Here is an 18,812-nt window from a genome sequence, read left to right as displayed (position 1 = left end):
TTTATTGTTTTCTGATTATTTTTGTAATTCTTCTCTGTTCCTTTCTTATTCTCTCGCTCTCTTGTATGTTGATGACTTTCTGTAGTGTTATGTTTAGATTCCTTTCTCTTTCTTTCTTGTATATCTCTTATAAAGTTTAAATTTGTGGTTACCATGTGCTTCATATATACCAAACTATGTTTATAGTGGTCTATTTTAATTTGATGGTTGCTTAAGTTTGAACAATTCTAAAATCACTACTATTTTTATTCACTCTCTCCATATTTATTTTTTTGTCATTAGTTTTTACTTTGTGTCCCTTAATTGACTGTTGTAATTACACTTTATCATTCTACTTTTGCCTTTTACCTTTTGTAGCTTTAGTGTTGATACACTGCTTTTGTTAATGTGTTTGCCTTTGTCAATGAATTTTTTTCTGTCTGATATTTTAAAAATATTTTTTATTTATTTTTTCTTAAAGAAGTCTTTTAACATTTCTTGTAATACTGGTTTGCTGATGATGGACTCCTTTAGCTTTTTCTTGTCTGGAAAAGTAAATTCTTTTATGAATTGCCAAACATTAGTTTTGCCAATAATTATTCAAGATCCCTTTATATTTATGAGGAGTTTTGTTACTGTTACCAGGACACCCTTCAGTAATCATGACTTTGATGGGATCTTGGTAATGTAGACAAGAAAGACTAATCTGGTTTACAGAACTTCAGGAAATTACATTGTCCTTGAGACGCCTAGAAATGTCAGGTCCCAAAATAGCTTCTAGAAGTATGAAATGCCTTTTTCCTTTGACAGTGATCCATGGTAACCTACTAGTTTTTCCTCCTTCCTATCACCATAACCACTCATATCTCATGGTAGGTGGCAGGAATATTGTAACGAAAGATGGAAGGAACAGGACTGCTAGTGCAAGTATTACTTCTATTAGAAGACATGTGTTCTTCAAGGACACATTTAATAATCTCATCATTTATAATACATAGCACTTATCCTTTGAGTATCTACTTGGGTTGTGGGCACTTCTAACACATGGCTACCAGGATATTGCCTGTGCCCATAAGCTGTCTCATTATCTGATGATTATATCCGATGAACACCAGATTTATAAAAGTTGTATTTAGTCAGTCAACTGGGGGAAAAAAATGAATGCAATTATTTTTAGTAGCTCTAGACCCACATTTCCAGTGGTAGCAACTATCCCTTAGGGATGTTGTGTGAAATGCTAAATGTTAGATTCTTATGGAGCTGGAGACTGGTGGGGTAGATGAAGATTTTAGGGGACTAAGGACATGGGTGATCTTGTTAATGGTGGACCTGGCATTCAGGTAGAGGAGATCGTTGAGTCTCATCAACCTCTCTAAGAGTTGTACCGGGTCTCATCACACAGGTGTGACCGGCACAATGACTGTGGTGATTACAGTGATGAGAGGGATTGTTCATACCCCACCTGCAATGAAAATCAGTTTACCTGTCAGAACGGGCTCTGCATTTATAAGGGCTACGCCTGTGATGGGGAAAATGACTGTGGAGATGATTCTGATGAGCTGGAGCACCTCTGCCATACCCCGGAAGCCACTTGCCCCCCTCATCAGTTCAAGTGTGATAATGGGAACTGCATTGAAATGGTGAAAGTCTGCAACCACCTAGATGACTGTTTAGACAACAGTGATGAGAAAGGATGTGGTGAGTATGACATAAGATTTGGGAAAAGGAAAATGAGGAGATTGAATATGGATTCTCAACCCTTTATGACATCAGAACTTTCCAGTCTGTCCTCTAAGTAAAAAGTTACCAGAAAATTACTGTTCCTTATCTATCAAAAGCAAAGATTTCTTGGTATATAAGTTCAGTACACAAACGGTTTTAGACTTTTTGTCAGTTAGTTCATTACAGAGAGCAGAAGATGAGCAAAGTCAGGCCACCAGTGTCCAATAGTATTGTTATACAAGGCAAACAATGTTGATTCTCTTTGAACTCTTCGAATGACTTGTTGCCTGAACTGCCCCTCTGCTAGAATTTCTTAGCCTGTTTTTCATCCCAACCTCCAGAAGTAAACCACTCTACAATGTATAAAATACAGAATTAATGAGAACGTGTTCTCCTCCCTGTGTTTTTGCATGAGTTTGGCCATGTGTCACAGGACCAGCCAGAGGTATACCCAGTGGAGTGCTGGGTGGCTCATCCCATCTTGTGAGAGCCAAATGTGTGCATCTCTTACCAGTGTTCAGTGACGTCACACTGGAAACCTGAAATTGGCCATGGTGTATGTAGTCACACCACCAAAATGGAAGATGCTACATAATCAGGGCATTCCCAATGCCCGTACCCCAGCCTGGAGGCCCGTTTGACCAGAACACAACTGGCCAGGCTCTTTTCTTTTGCTCCTCTTTCTCCTCTCTCTTGCCATTTTACTTTGTACATTATTGGTTAAAAGAAGTTTGCCGTGTACAGGATTTGAAGTCGAACTTAAGCTTCTTAGTTGTATTAGTTGTTAAAACCACTGGTGAAAGATTAAATTGGAGACTTGAATAGCATATGGCCTTGCGAAATCCCTTATTGTTTGTCTACTTTTAGCATGATTCATTAAGAATTGGTGCTGTACAGTGGAGTGGAAATGTTAACTTGGGACCATTATGGTGGATCCATTGCTGACATTTAGCTTCTCTAATAACTTTCTTTTACCTACAGGCATTAACGAGTGCAATGACCCTTCACTCAGTGGCTGTGACCAAAACTGCACAAATACCTTAACCAGTTTCTATTGTTCCTGTCGTCCTGGTTACAAGCTTATGTCTGACAAGAGGACTTGTAGTGATATTGATGAATGCAAGGAGACGCCCTTTGTCTGTAGCCAGAGGTGTGAGAATGTAATGGGCTCCTACATCTGTAAGTGTGCCCCAGGCTACATCCGAGAACCAGATGGAAAGAGCTGTCGGCAGAACAGTAACATCGAGCCCTATCTCATTTTTAGCAACCGTTACTATTTGAGAAATCTAACTGTAGATGGCTCTTTTTACTCCCTCATTTTGCAAGGACTGGGCAATGCTGTGGCATTGGATTTTGACCGAGTAGAAAAGAGGTTATACTGGATTGATATAGAGAAAAAAGTCATTGAGAGAATGTTTCTGAATAAGACAAACAGGGAGACAATCATGAAGCACAAACTACCAGCTGCAGAAAGTCTGGCTGTAGACTGGGTTGCCAGGTAAGAAAACACTGAGGAGCCTTTTAAAAGTTAAATTAAAAAAAAAAAATTCTAACTGTTTTCATCTTAACAGAGAATTGATCTTTGCAATGTGGGTTAATATGTGGATACATTTAATGCTTCCACATTTTTTCCCCTGCTGTGTAGCTAATACTCAAGTGAGATACCACCGAACCTAAAATCTAGTGATTTTAAGAATTTACGGTATCATTTTTTGGGGGAGGGGCATCACAAATGAGGAAAGAGCTCTGTTGTTATTGGCCATTCAGTCAACCGGAAATGCTGTTAAGGGATTCACTGGTGCATTCAGTCATTTCCAACTGCTTCATGGCAGGGGCTCTGCCAGGCACTAGGGGGTTAGAGCAGCCCCTGCTTTCCTGGAGTTCACAGGCTTGCTTGTAACACTAGTCATTCCCAGCGTTGGGCTGGTCATAAAATAGAGAATGGTTAACCTGAAACTTTTGATTTGAGGTAGCCCTTCAAGAAAAAGAGGGTCTTTAAGGTAGGCAAGGGATATTTTAATCAAACTTTATCAAATCAACCACACTTCTTAACATCTCTATTGACTATTCCATCTGTCAGAGACCTGGCAGCATAAAGTAGTTGGCTTTGTGGTTAACAGACATGAGGCCTGAGGCGCGTATACTGCCAATGTTATCGCTGCAGTCAGCCCAGACCTCCAGAGGACTCTTCTGCATCTTTTCTATTTGACTGTCTTAAGGGTAAAGATGTAAAATGGGGAGTGGGGAGTTTGCTCCCTAGGTCTATCTGGCCTACCATAGGTGCTTAATAAGTGCCTGCTGAATAATGAATACAGTGCTGAATATGAATATTTTATGTATAGGGGCTTTACGAGGTGTCAGAAAGAATAGTGGTGTTCAGGAAGAAGTACAACCAGGCTAAACATTCCTTAAAACACAAAGGAAGACTAGAACGTAATTACATTTAAGTTTTTAGGGGACATTTGTAAGATTGGAACTGCATTGAAATTAGAAATGGTATCCCCAATATCAATAAAGATGCCCACTGCTAACACGAGGGTGCTTAGTTTCCAAGGCCCTTAAACTTGACCTATTCATTTTTAAAAGCACCACTGTGCACATTGGAAGATTTTGCTGGCTCTCAGTCCTCTTAATTTTTCCAGCAATGGGGAAGGAATGTCTTCTCCACATTCTCTTGAAAAGAGTGCTCACACGGTCAGTCTTTTGATGGTGGAATGAAGAGAAATTAATGAATTGGCAGGAAGCTTAACAGAGTGGAGTGCAGTATGGTGTAGCCAGTCTCGAATTCCTGCTCTGCACTTACTAATTATCCAACCCTGGGCTCTCAGCAGCCTCCTCAGGAAAACAGGGGTAATAATAAATAGTACCTACTCCTAGGGCTGTTGTGATCTTAAATAAAATAATGGTTTAAAGAGTTTTTAGCCTAAGGCCTGGCATTTAGTAAGTATTCAAGGCATACCCTGTTTCCCTGAAAACAAGACCTAGCCGGACCATCAGCTCTAATGCATCGTTTGGAGCACAAATTAATGTAAGACCCGCTATTATATTATATTATACTATATTAGACCCAGTCTTACATTATAGTAAAATGAGACCGGGTCTTACATTAATTTGTGCTCCAAAGGACGCATTAGAGCTGCTGGTCTGGCTAGGTCTTGTTTTCGGGGAAACACGGTAGCTGCTACTATCGCTATTCTTAGCATCTGCGATGATGGAATCCAACACTGTGGCCATCTCCTTCCTCAGGATTTACCTCACTAAATGGCAAGGCTTGCGCTTTGATGCATACCCATTCCCTCCTCCTGAAGCCTAAAAGGATGCTGCCATCCTAACAGTTAAATATTATCACACCCAGCATGGTGGGATCAGCGCTTACTTCTTGCAAGGAGACATCCAGGAAGGAAAATCATTCTTCCAGTTGGAATTGATTGTTGGACTCTCATGACACTCAAATTCTAGGGGCATTGAACCCTGTGGAGGGTTATATATACCTAAGACTCTGGTGAACGCCATGGACCCCTTTCTGGATAAAAGCACGTAACACATGTATGCTCACACAATTTTGTATCAATTTTAGAGAGTACACAGTCTCCCTAAAGCCCAGGCTACACTGATGTCCGGTAAAGGACCCCAGATTAAGAACCCCTGCCTTATAGAAAATAAATAGACTTTTTTGAATAGAAATATTTAGAACTGAAATATCCTTGAGATAGGAGTTTCTAACAGATTCTAGTAAGTTTTCAAAGCTTTCTAAATTTGATTAAGTAAAACTTAGCACAGGGTAAGAAACTCATTTTGCCAACAGTCTGACAGAGCCAGGGTGGCGTAAAGTTTCTCTTTATTTTAAGGGTGCCGTAATTCAGAGTTCCTTTGTGCAGTCTCAAGGATACACTTAGACAAGTCTGTTTCCTCAGCTCAACCATTTAAATTGTAGTTCATGACACTCATTGTTCTTGCTTAGAGGAGCAAAAGGCTCCTCTAAGCCTTTGCATTGCCTGGGCTGGCTTACGTTACATGAAGAAAGTAAAGGCAGAATCCCTGTGTGAGGTGTGACCCCAGAATTTCCTATGTGACATCATCTTAAAGTGGGAATTGTGGCACACGTTCTTGCATCTTTTGTTGCCTCATTGCAGGAAGGCCAACTGTTTCCCCTTGTCCTTGTTTGCCTGGGGAAACTGCCTTCAAACAGCTGTCTGTGTGATTCCAAGGTAGCTTGGATAGGAATTTGGGTGGCTAAATAAGCAGTTTCACAAGCAAATTGGATGTATTGGTAACTCCTGGCTCTGCATTTCAGAAAGCTCTATTGGGTGGATGCCCACCTGAATTGCCTCTCTGTCTCTGACCTTGATGGTCGATACCGCCGCAAGCTGGCCGAGCACTGTTTGGATGCCAACAACACCTTCTGCTTTGATAACCCCAGAGGAATTGCCCTTCACCCTCAATATGGGTATTGTCTTCCCTGTAACCCTGGACTCTTGTTTCATGCCCTTATTCTGCCTCTGTTGCCAGAAAGGCTGTTCATGTAGTTATCTCAAGGCCAATATCTTGCTGGGATTTGTCTTCTGCTTTTCTTACCTGGTAAATGGTTTAGTATAATGGGTAGAAGCATGGCTTATTCCAATGATATTCATGAGCTATTCTGTTTTCTTTGCCTTGACTCATCATTTCACTTTTCAAGTCACATGCTTTGGCTGCATGAAAAGAAAATTATGGTTAAAAACAAAACAACTGACCTTTACTTTCCACATCAAGTCCAGTGAAATGCCCTAGTTAATCATGTTCGTTCTTGAATATTCCCTGTATATCATCCCCGTTTAGATTATTTTCTGTTAGTTCTCATTGCTTTCTGAGAAGCTCTGTAGAATGTACACTTTATTTCTCTCATCGGAGAAGAGCTATGTCTTTTGGCTACTGACTTCTTTTGGCTTTAGGAACTGACCCTTTGTGTTGGCTCCAACAGGTATGTTTACTGGGCAGACTGGGCACACCGAGCATACATTGGGAGAGTCGGCATGGATGGAATGAATAAGTCTGTGATTATCTCTACCAAGTTAGAGTGGCCCAATGGCATCACCATTGATTACACCAATGACCTACTCTACTGGGCTGATGCTCACCTCGGTTACATCGAGTACGTATACAGAAAAGAATAAAGTCAACTGGGTAACTGTTTGTTCCAAACACCAGGGCTTGTGTTGCCAATGTATCATTCGCAGGCAGCTTGTACCTGGCCTGTGAATTGGAAGTCACTCTGAGGTCACTTCTATCTAAAACAGCCTACAGGCAATTCACTGAGCTCTGAGGTATGATGCACTAGAAAGACAGTGAACCTTCAAGTTATACAGATCAGGTTTTTGTCCTGGTGCTTTCACTTCTTATTTTTTTCATCTAAAAAAAATGGAGCTAGTAATCTCTCTTCTGTGGTTAGTCAGCTTAGTGCTCAACTCATGTTCATTTCCTTTTCCTTGTACTTGGGCTTTAACTGAAATGGTCAGTGTACACATGGATAGTATTTTAAGGAGTGTTAGAGGCAGAAAGTAATGTTCTAGCTACTCAATATTCTGTTCGCTTTTTTATCAAATTTGTGTAGCTGTATTTTAAAATCCAGGCACTAGGTTACTGTCTAAAAGTCAAATCATAATACCAGGCATTCTGATCTTGGAATGAATGAACCAACTGCACCAGCCCGTTCAGTGTTCATGCTGACTTGATCAGCTCTTGAAGGGGTGTCAATGCCTGTGTTCAGAAATAGATTTCATAGACGGTGTAAATCAATAAATTTCCATAGAGCATCCAGTCCATTTCTTGTACATATTGGGATGTGCCAACACACCTTTGTAGGTGTGCCTGTGGGTCTACACTGGACAAAACATACTCATAATGGTGTGTTGAGATCTCCATGTAGAGATCTTGCAAGAACTGAAAAGGAAGATCTCAAAACTACTTTCTGGGCTACGATTTTTTTTTTTTTTTAAGAAATGGATAGTGACTAAGTTCTGGTCATTTATCTGCAGTCTTATCAACAGAGACCAAGAAGGTCTTCAGGTTTTCCTTTCAAGGCTTCTATAAGTGACTATCAATTATGATATTTTGAAAAATATTTCTAACATCACATGGGTAACATTATCAAGCTTCTTAGTTGCTAGCTCATTCTATCTCCTGTTTGAGTTTTAGGATCTGCTCCAAAATTTTCAAATATTGATATTCTGACATAGACTCAGAAATGAATGAGCCATTGGAAGTAGGAGGGCCTAATGTTCGGCTGTGGATGCTCTGTGACATCTTGAAATCAGAGAACCTCCTGTGGAGGTTTATTCATTAATAGTGCCCAGGGCGTGGTTGATAATTAGTGTGCTGCCAGTGTATGCAAGTTAACCGTGCTGCCCTGTCGTTTAAGTCAGCAAGCATGTACTGCTCAGGTGTACTGAGAATCCAGCTGTCTCCTAGAACAGCTTCTCTCCTGAAATGTTCACGAGAAGGCAGAATTCCAGCTTTATGTTGCTATCCTCTGATTTTTTCTGATGACTTAGGAAACAAGACCGGTGTTCATCCTAGGATATCAAAACAATGCTTAATGGAGAACATCAATGTAAGAGGTTGTTAACCTACAACAACTGAACTAGCTGCATGTGCTGGAAGGAATTTGTGATTATTTAAACTCCACTGGATAGTCCTATTTTTAAGGCATTGCTTTTTCAACTTTTCCATCTTTTGTTCAGTCAAAATATCCTTTAGTTTATTTTTGTTTTAAATAAAGATTAGGGCTTTAGGGAGGATCTGAACTTCAGTTACTTCTAGAAAGTAGAACTTTATTAATTAATTTATCAATTCCTCTATCCTTAAAGGCATTATAGGAGAGGAGTTATCTTCACTGAATGACTTTCTTCCTCCCACCCCAGGTACTCTGATTTGGAGGGCCGCCATCGACACGCAGTGTATGATGGGACACTGTCTCACCCTTTTGCTCTTACCATTTTTGAAGACACTATTTATTGGACAGATTGGAATACAAGGACAGTTGAAAAGGGAAACAAATACGATGGATCAGATAGGATGATGCTGGTGAACACCACACATAAGCCATATGACATCCATGTGTATCATCCATACAGGCAGCCAATTGGTGAGTAGGTGATCCAGAAGTTTGGCACAGTTGCTTTCGGTTCTTGAGCATGTCATTCTTGTTTCTTTAAGCATACACATCGGGATTTATAAAGGGAATGGTGTTACTTGTTAATGTTTTCTACAAGGCAGATGCTGAGTGTTGAGGGTATGGAAATATCTATAGAGTTTATTCCCCTACTCCTGGAAAGGCTGTATAAAAAACTCTCTCTCTTTTTTGTTTTTAACAGTGGCTCTATTCTTAATGATCAATCTGAGTTTTTGTTTTTGATGAGAACTAACAGTTGTTATATTGCTATGTTTACTTCATCTCTTTTGGTGGGAGGACTGAAGTACGTTAAAGCAAGTTAAAAATATTGTGACATTTCAGCTTTAAATATTTAAGAAAGCACTTTTGCAAAATAAGGACATTTCCTATATAACTACAATAAATTATAATACCTAAGAGATGTCTTATAATTATTTACATGTAATTATAACATTCCTTAATACCAAGATCAATCTATTGAAGTAATTGAGTTAAAAGAAATATTTAAAAGAAAATAATACTAATTATAAAACATCATTTATTAAATTCCTATTTGCATATGACATTGTGTATTGAATGTATGTTTTTCAAGAAGGTATTAATGTCGAGAACAACACATTTCAGTATATCATAAGTTAGGGAATTTTTTTCATTTGTTTGTGAACTTATATTCTTCTTCATACAATTAAAGCCATTTTTATAATTTAGAGATAGTCTAACAAATGTCTGGTATATTTTGGGAGTAGAATGGATTTTGTGGGCCTGCTTTTTTGTGGTGTCTTGCTAAAACATACAATAAACTTGGAAGTAAGGAAAAATGAGAATTGGCAAAATAAGCTCAGTATTTTTTTCTTTAAAATTAACTTAAATTTTTTAAGTTAATATTCTTAATATTATTTTAGCAGAAGTTCAAATTAATCTTCATTTCCAAGCAGCAGCCCAGAAAATTAGTAGATATGCTCCTCAGGTGATCCATCCTCCTCATTCTTGGCCACAGTTCTGTTGCCTGTATCCCTAGTATGAGAGAATATAGCATCTGCTGGAAGTTAAAACGTTAACTTAGGTTCAGGACACATGAATGCAAGCTAACTTTCCCACTTACTCTCCAAAGACTTGGAGAAACACTTCTTTTGTAGCCCCAAACACCCTGGATATGCCTTACTTCTGGTAGCACATACATCAGTTTTCTCAAAGCACAGGGTTGCTTATTCAGCTCTCTCATTCATCCTATTTATGAACTTTAGGAAAAAGCATGAAACTAGGACAATGATTTTTGTTACTAAGAGGTGATGAGTTTAATCAGGTGGGTAATCACCTTATCTGTGCTTTATGTTCTCTTTAAGTGAATGAACATCTGTTTTCTTTCTGCTTTCACCAGTGAACAATCCCTGTGGTACCAACAATGGTGGCTGTTCTCATCTCTGCCTCATCGAAGCAGGAGGAAAAGGATTCACCTGCGAATGTCCAGATGACTTCAAGACCATACGCCTCGTTGACAGTACCCACTGCTTGCCTATGTGCTCTAGCACACAATTCCTGTGTGCTGACAATGAAAAGTAAGGCTCTCTGTTCCTTCTCCCCACTGCCTCTCCATTCCTTGGATACACATTGAACTTCAAAGCTCCTGGGTATGGAAGTTTTCAAATGAACCAAGGTTTTGGCTAATTCAAGTGATTCGTTTAGAATGTACCAAGTCTCCAATTTCAGATAATTTCTTAGATAAGTAGAAGGAATTTGTTAACTACGTGTTTATACCTACGTATGCAAGTTTTTATGTCTGTAGAGGATGCAAACTATGTGTTTTTCATTTAGAATAAATTGTCTTAAGTGTCAGGGCCAGAGTATACATATACACTGAAAAATGGCGTTCAAGAGTGACAGACTTTCTTTTTTTTCCTTTGTAAATTTTATTTTATTTTATTACTTTATAAGTCAAACATTTATTTTTATTGTATTTACTTAGCTACTACAGAAGAGTGATAGACTTTCTTTTGTCTTTTTAACACATATACTGACCTAGCTCCTTAGTTAACTATGGCAGAGGATCTAGGATTACACATTCAAATCCATTTCTGATCATTCGTGTCTGCTGTGAAACATAACTATAGATGATTTTCCTAACAATGGCCACAAGCCATTGATGATTAGGGTGACTGAGTCAGGCAGTGTGTGTGTGTGTGGGGGGGGAGGTGTTAATATAAATCATAGCATCTAAGATTCAATGGCAGATTATTTTGATGACTAAATAAGATATCTTAGATTAAGAATCTAGCATACACTGATCATGACATAAGCTCTCAAGAAATGTTAGTGCCCTCCAGCTTCCCAACCAATACTCAAATGTCTCTTATATCACCCTGGCAGACAATCCTAGTCAATTCCCACTACTTGAACCATAGCTCCAAACACACACTCCACTGTTTGTTTTGGCAGGATTTTAATCATCAGACTCAAAGCAGTTTTTCAGCATGTATCTAAGTCTTAACAAACCTGTTCTATCTCATCTAGTTGTTTTCTCTGAAAATACACACAGTAATCAAAGTTTACTTTATCTTCTTCTGGGGCCATGTGAGAACTCATGAGTGTCATGACTTGGAATTCAGTTTTGCCTTCTCTTCAGATAGTCATTGCCTGCTCCTTTATCACCCCCACTCGGTACTTTGCTATGAGGTATATTTTCTCTATGCAGGTGTATTCCTATCTGGTGGAAATGTGACGGACAGAGAGACTGCTCAGATGGTTCCGATGAACCCCCCATTTGCCCGCCGCGTTACTGCCGGTTAGGACGGTTCCAGTGCAAGGATGGCAACTGCACCAGCCCATACTTCCTATGCGATGCCCACCAAGATTGCCCTGATGGGTCCGATGAAGACCTTATTCTTTGTGGTGTGTTGAATTGCCTTATGCCTTCTTTGCCCATTTCTATAGTTCATTGTGTACAGTCAGGATTCTGTGAGGATTTTCTGAGTGTCATAAACCAAAAAACAGTCCAAAGACCTAGGAGAAAACTCCATTCTAGATCTGTTTTTACAAAGTTTTTTAGAATTCCTAAGGTCTCTATAAAGCTTGAGGTATAAAGGTTGAGGTAGATAGTAAGTTGACTATATTGGTTCTTTACCATGTGCTATGCATAGAATCCTCCTTGAGAGTTAACACTGAGGGCAAAATGAAGGTTTCCCACCCTCATTTTAATCAAGGACTCTCAGGTGTAATGTTTATGTTTCCATTTTTAAAAAGCCAGAAAAACCTAAAACAACAAAAACCCTCCAACCTAAAACAACATCAACAATAGTAACAAACACAATGTTTGAAAAACATTGTTCATTAGGATAACAGGGACTGGAGAAGGTTTGTTTAGTAGGCCATCAGTGATTCAGTCCTTAGCCCCTAATTTTGCATGTTGATGCAAAAGTAATTGAGGTTTTTGCAATTTATTTTTTTAAAAGATTTTTATTGGAGAAGGGGAACAGGACTTTATTGGTGAACAGTGTGTACTTCCAGGATTTTTTCCAAATCAAGTTGTCCTTTCAGTCTTAGTTGTGGAGGGAGCAGCTCAGCTCCAGGTCCAGTTGCCATTGTTAGTTGCAGGGGGTGAGCCCACCATCCCTTGCGGGAGTCGAACCGGCAACTTTGTGGTTGAGAGCCCACTGGCTCATGTGGGAATCGAACCAGCAGCCTTTGGCGTTAGGAGCTTGGAGCTCCAACCTCCTGAGCCACCTGGCTGACCCCTGCAATTATTTTTAACCCTTCAAACTGCAATTACTTTTGTGCCAACCTAATGAAAAGATATTTAAGAATTTAGGAGACAGTAATAGCCCAGGGGCAAACTGTGTATGTAGTCGTACTGGTTGATAATAAGTGCATGAGGACACAATTCCTCTAATAGGAAATTAAGATTGAGTTCTCCAGGATCCATCAGTGTACGTTAATAACTTCTGTTCCTGATGCTGCATTCTGATAACCAAATGCCCCTGCTTGTAGAGCACCACCAATGTGAGTCCAATGAATGGCAGTGTGCCAACAAACGTTGCATCCCGGAAGCCTGGCAGTGTGACTCAATAAATGACTGCGGGGATAACTCAGATGAAGACAGTTCCCACTGTGCCAGCAGGATCTGCCAGCCGGGCTATTTTAAGTGTGCCAATGGCCACTGCATCCCTCAGTCCTGGAAGTGTGACGTGGACAATGATTGTGGAGACTACTCAGATGAGCCCATCCAGGAGTGCAGTACGTGCCTGTTGGGGGAGTGGGAGGGGGCGTGGCCTGACCAGGAGCAGGAAACCAGGAGAAGCTCTGTAAGGCCTGAGAGAGGATGTGGCGCGCCTGCGTCAGCCCATGGGTCACCCCTCTCGGCTCTCTCTGCTGACTCTAGCACTGCAAGACGAAGTGCAGCTATATGGCCTGCAGGGTGAACCAGACCCCTGTATCTGAAGTAGCTGGTTTCTCCTCTCTGAATGTCTATCTGTCCAGAATATGATAACAAGAACTTACATTTTGTGTATCTAGAACTTTCTCATTTGAGCCTCAGAGAAACACTGTGAGGTAGGAAAGGTGGTTGTTACCAATTCCCATTTTATAAATGAGGAAACTGGGGTTCACATTCAGGGGATGGGCATCTTCCTATTTAGTGGCAGAGCTGACATACAACCACAGCTTTTTATTTCAAATCCAGTCCATTTTCCTCCCACAAAATTACACCACAACACAAATGAGTGGTACTGAGATAGTGAGAAAGCAGGATTCTTTCTACTCTTGATGAATAGATAACGCTGAAAATAGACACGTTCCCTGAGTCAATTTAATTGACATTGTGACATGGTAATTGTTACTCATCAGCATCACTTCCTAAACATGACAATGGAAAGGTGTGTTTTGGTGCTGTTTCCTGGCAGGTCTGAGAGTTCTGACTTCGATACTTTCTTTCTTTTCAGTGGGCCCTGCCTATCGCTGTGACAACCACACGGAATTCAGTTGTAAGACGAATTACCGCTGTGTACCACAGTGGGCTGTGTGCAATGGTGTTGATGATTGCAGGGACAACAGTGACGAGCAAGGCTGCGGTAGGAGGCACTGCAGGGAGTGGGAGGGGATAAGTGTCCAGTGCCATTGTTAGGAGATGAGTGGATTTCCCATGTAGTCTTTTCCTTGTTTACTTCTGAAAAAGGGCCATCCATCTATTGATTCCTCCAATAACATGTTACATTTTGGTAGCATTTTACAGTTATTGGGGGAGTTTAATTTATAGCATCTTAAATGAAATCTCATCCCAAAGGATGCTATAATTGGGGAAGACATTATTAAAATAGTAAGAACTTGTAAAATTTCTCCCTAATGTAGTATTCTTATTTATACTTGATACGTTTCAATTACTTGTCTACTCTTGTAGATTGATTGAAATTGATGGGGTGGGTAGAGAAAAGATTTGGTATCTACCACCAAACAGGATCCAAAATTAATATTTCATATGGGGAGATTTTTATATTCTGAATGTTTTTCTGACTTTCCATATCATCTATTGGTCAGCTGTAGTCACTCTGGCAACCTGAGAAGAACTTAGGGACAAAAGGCCAAAAGAATTAATGGAATTTGTCAAGGTTAGGCATATACTCTAACTTGAAACCAAAATGTTTACGCATGGGTGTGTGTGTGTGTGTGTGTGTGTGTGTGTGTGTGTGTGTGTTAGGGTTAGTTGGAAGAGAGATAGGGAAATAATAGGTTATTTTAAAAATGACACTGAATCTAATCAATGTGATGGCAATGATTTATTTGCTGGTAGCATCACTTAATTTTCCTTTTCAGGCCTTTGTGGCAAATGATAAGCCAGATACCAATTCATTCTTAGAACAGTTTCTACAAAAGAGAATGGATCGAATTTCAAGGACAGGTTCAGGTTAGCCAAAGGAAGAATACTGATAATGAATGTTGCTGGCATTCCTCCCTCTGGGAGCTTTGAGCATATGGTAGCATAATTCTCAGGCTGTCTCACAGGAAAGCCAGCGCTATTTGGGCATTTCTTGACCATTCATTGGCTTCTGAATTCTTTGCAACGCCTGCTTTGCAGAGGAGATGACATGCAAACCTGTGGGGGTTTTCCGCTGTACTAATCACCAGTGCATCCCTCTTCGTTGGAGATGTGATGGGCACGATGACTGTGGAGATCACTCCGATGAGGAAAACTGTGGTGAGTGTTCAGGGGTCTGTCATCCTTATGCCGCACCACAGCTGTGATGTCTGCTGTTTGTTCCTAATTCCACTGTCTGTGCCATTTGTCCTCAAGGCCTAGAATGACAGCTACCTGCTCTTCTTTTCTGCTGACTGGTGCATTTCTACTTATTCTTTAACTAAAAACATACGCATCTCCTTCTGAGATGCTTATAACCAACTTTGGGATGAGGATGTTTACCCAAGTATATATTTTTTGTCTGTCGAATTTATTTACACCCAACTTTTTTTCCCAAAAGGAACTTGAGGTGACTTAAAATAAAGGACAAATATAATAAGATAAATAGAATAGAAATAGAAAATCAGGACCAAGAGAAATATAGGAATTCAAAGATCCTGCTTCTAAAGATCTTGCCCCAAAAGGGCTTTAATAGCAAAAGAAAGAGAACTTGTGTTTCAGATTTTCAAACTTCCTGGAATAGCTGGCTATGTTAGGAGGTCTAATGGTTAGATAACAGGTCAGGTTTTAATTCCTTGCTCTCAGTGAAGGTGCTGACTCTAAGAAATTGGACAGGAAGGACGAAGAAAGAAAGTCAAAGATCTGGATCCCACCAAACTAGATAGTCCTGAATAATTAGATGTGTTTTTGAAGGTGGCTTTACTGAGGCCCTTCCCTGGACATATACCATTGACTCATGATACATGTCAATTTCAGTTTGACTAATACGAAATACATTCTAATTGGAGTCACCTTTTAGAAGTAAGACGTGATCATTTTCCATAGGCAATTGAGAAAATCAGGATGCTGATTACAGTTGCAAATATCAATCGGGTGAAAAACTTCTTACACAAAAGGGCAAGCCGGCTGGCATTTTATTGTTTATAAGAAAGTTCGTGTTGAATCCTATTGGAGGTTAGCTTCGAGTTTCATGAAATCCAAATTTATCTTAAGATTAAATCACCACGTACAGATTTGAAATTGAGGAGGAAGGTCTGTTTTTGGAGGATGGACAGTCCGCCTAAGCAGACCTCGGTGACCTGGAACACCGGAGGCCTTTGGGCGCTGAGGGCACTGCTGCCCCCTCACTAACCTGCTCCGCACGTGACTCCTGGTACCCACTGATGGCCACGTGTTTTTCCCTTGCAGTCCCTCGGGAGTGCACAGAGAGTGAGTTCCGGTGTGACGATCAGAGCTGCATTCCCTCGCGATGGATATGTGACTTTAACAACGACTGTGGCGACAACTCAGATGAGCGGGACTGTGGTAACTGTCAGTCCTTTGAGGGGCGTCCGTAGCATCTCGTCCTAATGTCCGCACATTTGACAGAAGCAGGGACTTCCAAGGAGTGTTTATAAGGTTTTAGAGTGAAATGATTTCTGTATAATTTATATCTTACATAAACCTTAGCATTACACAGTACCTTCTGCTCTGTATTTTCTACGCTTTATTTTTAGCTTCAGCAGTCTAGATCAACACGGGAAAATAGCAAGAGATTCTCTCTCTCTCTCTCTCTCTCTGTCTCTCTCTCTCTCTTTCTAAATCTCATTATAACTTAAACATTTCCTAGGAGCAGATTTTAATCTGCATCGGCCTTTTAAACAAATAGAAACATTGGTCTTACTGTTCCCCAGAAAGTAGCCCTAAGGGTTATAGCACTGTAGTTCCCTGGTGTAGACGTCAGAGCATTAGAATAGGAGTCAAACCCCAAGTAATTTTTATAGCTCTTTAATGGGTAAGGGTTGGGTCTGAGAAAAATCAGCAAACATTAAAAGTTGGGGAATTCAGATTTCCAAGGAAAGGCTTAAGAGATAGAAATTATTTAATAGAGGAGAGATAGTTACTTCCATCTCCCTGTCTTGTAAGGAGAAGGTGTGAGTTTTGTGAGTTTATTCATTCGCGAACCACAAGTTGTGGGTTTGCTGTGAGCCAGTGACAGGGTATGGCTAGGAATGTGATGGAGTGCTTATGACACTCCATGGCGCTAATACCTGTCTGAGAATACCAAAGCATTCTGGGAATGACAGTCTTTTCTCTTCAGAGATGAGGACCTGCCATCCCGAATATTTTCAATGTAAGAGTGGACACTGCGTGCCTGACGACTTGAAATGTGATGGAATGATCGACTGTTTGGATGCCTCTGATGAAACTGCTTGTCGTAAGTGCCTAGACACCTGTGGCATTGTTTATCTGAACTGTATGGGTATGGCAGTTTAATCCCACCTCTTACATCAGCCACCACTTCTTAGATTAAAAGGCTTTAGGTATTTTCTATTCAGTGTTCATTGATAATTATCAGTACACCCAGGGTCTAACTCACCATATCCATATATTTCGCAGTAGTCTTTCAAGGGCATTTCATTAATAGTATTTTAAATAGAGACTACATTAAGTATCTGTGTTATCAAAAATATTTACATAGTGTCAGCTACTATACAAATCATTGATTGGACAAAAACATTGCAGGTAAAAGAAGACTATTTGAGCTATAAATTAGTGGGTATAAAGAACTTGGATTGGGTATTAGCATATAATGAATTTACAGTGTTGAAAATTTTCCTGAATTGCATGATGGCATATGAAAATTATTTTAAAATGCAATGTCAATATGATTATTCATATTTCAGTCTTTATGGATCACTGAATAAACGATAACTGTTGATGATGCTCCCTGGTAGATATTGTTGATAATGAGGCTGCCACTTCCTAAAAGCTGCTTTCAACGAGACTGTATACATGGATCATGGGTAAAGCGAGTGCTGACAGAGCTGAACAGTGGCACATGCCTATAAAGAAAAGTCCAGTGCTATCCACAGAATGACTCATGTCATTGAACACTGGGCTTGGACAACTCCCCTTAAGAAGTATTCCGTCAGAATTTCAGTTTAAGGCCATAGTACTTCTGCACGAGTAAGAAAGAACAGGTGATAATGGAAAGAGCTAAAGGAGAAGAAATAGCAGGTTGACTTGTCAAAACCAGTAGCTTCTTCTAATAATTTGAATATGTGTCTTCCCCACCAACAGCCACTCGCTTTCCCAATGGTACCTACTGCCCAGCTGTTATGTTCGAATGTAAAAATCATGTTTGTGTCCAGTCGTCTTGGATATGTGATGGCGATAACGACTGTGGCGATGGTTCCGATGAAGAACTTCATCTGTGCTGTAAGAGGAAGAGAAATGGAGCGAATGGGAGTGCTAGTTAGCAAAATCTCAATGTCTGTTACGTGGAGCATGTGACCTTAAAGACAGTTGTACAGTTTTTGAGTACCAGACACATGATCTGCTTTCCTGTAATTTCACTTGGACTTCTTGCTTAGTTCTCTATTTGGAACCTGAGAAAGTTGGCAAACATCCATGGCTTTAAACATTTAATGGCCTTAGAACACAATTTCTTTAAAAGAAGTCTTAGTTGGAAACCTAATATACATAAATAGAGGCAGATCTGTGGTGGTTGAAGTCTGAATACATGGGGGTGTTGTATCTCTCCTGCTTCATCCTACTATCGGTGCCCCTCAAAAGCATCTCTTCCAAACCCCAAAGTCACTTTCCTTTACGCCATAAATCAAGCTTATCTAATTCTCTTCTGTCATATGATGTAAATTTGTTTTTTAAACAAGTGAATCTCAATTGGGGTACACATCAGAATCACTTGGGGAGAAGTGTTTTAAAATCACATGCCCTGAACTCACGCCAGGCTTAGACCTAATGCACTAGAATCTCCAAGTATGGGGGCTGGGCAAATGTACATTTAAAAAACTCCTTAGCTTTTAATTTAGTCCCGTGGTTGAAAACTACTGATTT

At 40.0% G+C, this 18,812-nt stretch overlaps 1 protein-coding gene across 1 annotated transcript in view; it reads left to right on the top strand.

Annotated features, from left to right (window-relative positions):
* LRP2 (LDL receptor related protein 2) overlaps positions 1 to 18,812 on the top strand; it is a 199,847-nt gene that overhangs the window by 149,677 nt on the left and 31,358 nt on the right. The window contains exons 49-61 of the mRNA XM_081052410.1: positions 1,382 to 1,677; positions 2,683 to 3,199; positions 5,996 to 6,148; positions 6,662 to 6,832; positions 8,601 to 8,824; positions 10,230 to 10,407; positions 11,541 to 11,737; positions 12,833 to 13,078; positions 13,783 to 13,911; positions 14,913 to 15,032; positions 16,161 to 16,277; positions 17,053 to 17,169; positions 18,036 to 18,173. Of these exons, the coding sequence (XP_080908536.1) occupies positions 1,382 to 1,677; positions 2,683 to 3,199; positions 5,996 to 6,148; positions 6,662 to 6,832; positions 8,601 to 8,824; positions 10,230 to 10,407; positions 11,541 to 11,737; positions 12,833 to 13,078; positions 13,783 to 13,911; positions 14,913 to 15,032; positions 16,161 to 16,277; positions 17,053 to 17,169; positions 18,036 to 18,173 (2,603 nt within the window). The remainder of the gene's footprint in view (positions 1 to 1,381; positions 1,678 to 2,682; positions 3,200 to 5,995; positions 6,149 to 6,661; positions 6,833 to 8,600; positions 8,825 to 10,229; positions 10,408 to 11,540; positions 11,738 to 12,832; positions 13,079 to 13,782; positions 13,912 to 14,912; positions 15,033 to 16,160; positions 16,278 to 17,052; positions 17,170 to 18,035; positions 18,174 to 18,812) is intronic.

This window comes from Rhinolophus hipposideros, assembly GCF_964194185.1.
Source record: "Rhinolophus hipposideros genome assembly, chromosome: 6".
NCBI lineage: Eukaryota > Metazoa > Chordata > Mammalia > Chiroptera > Rhinolophidae > Rhinolophus > Rhinolophus hipposideros.
This window is presented reverse-complemented; position numbering and strand designations above follow the sequence as displayed.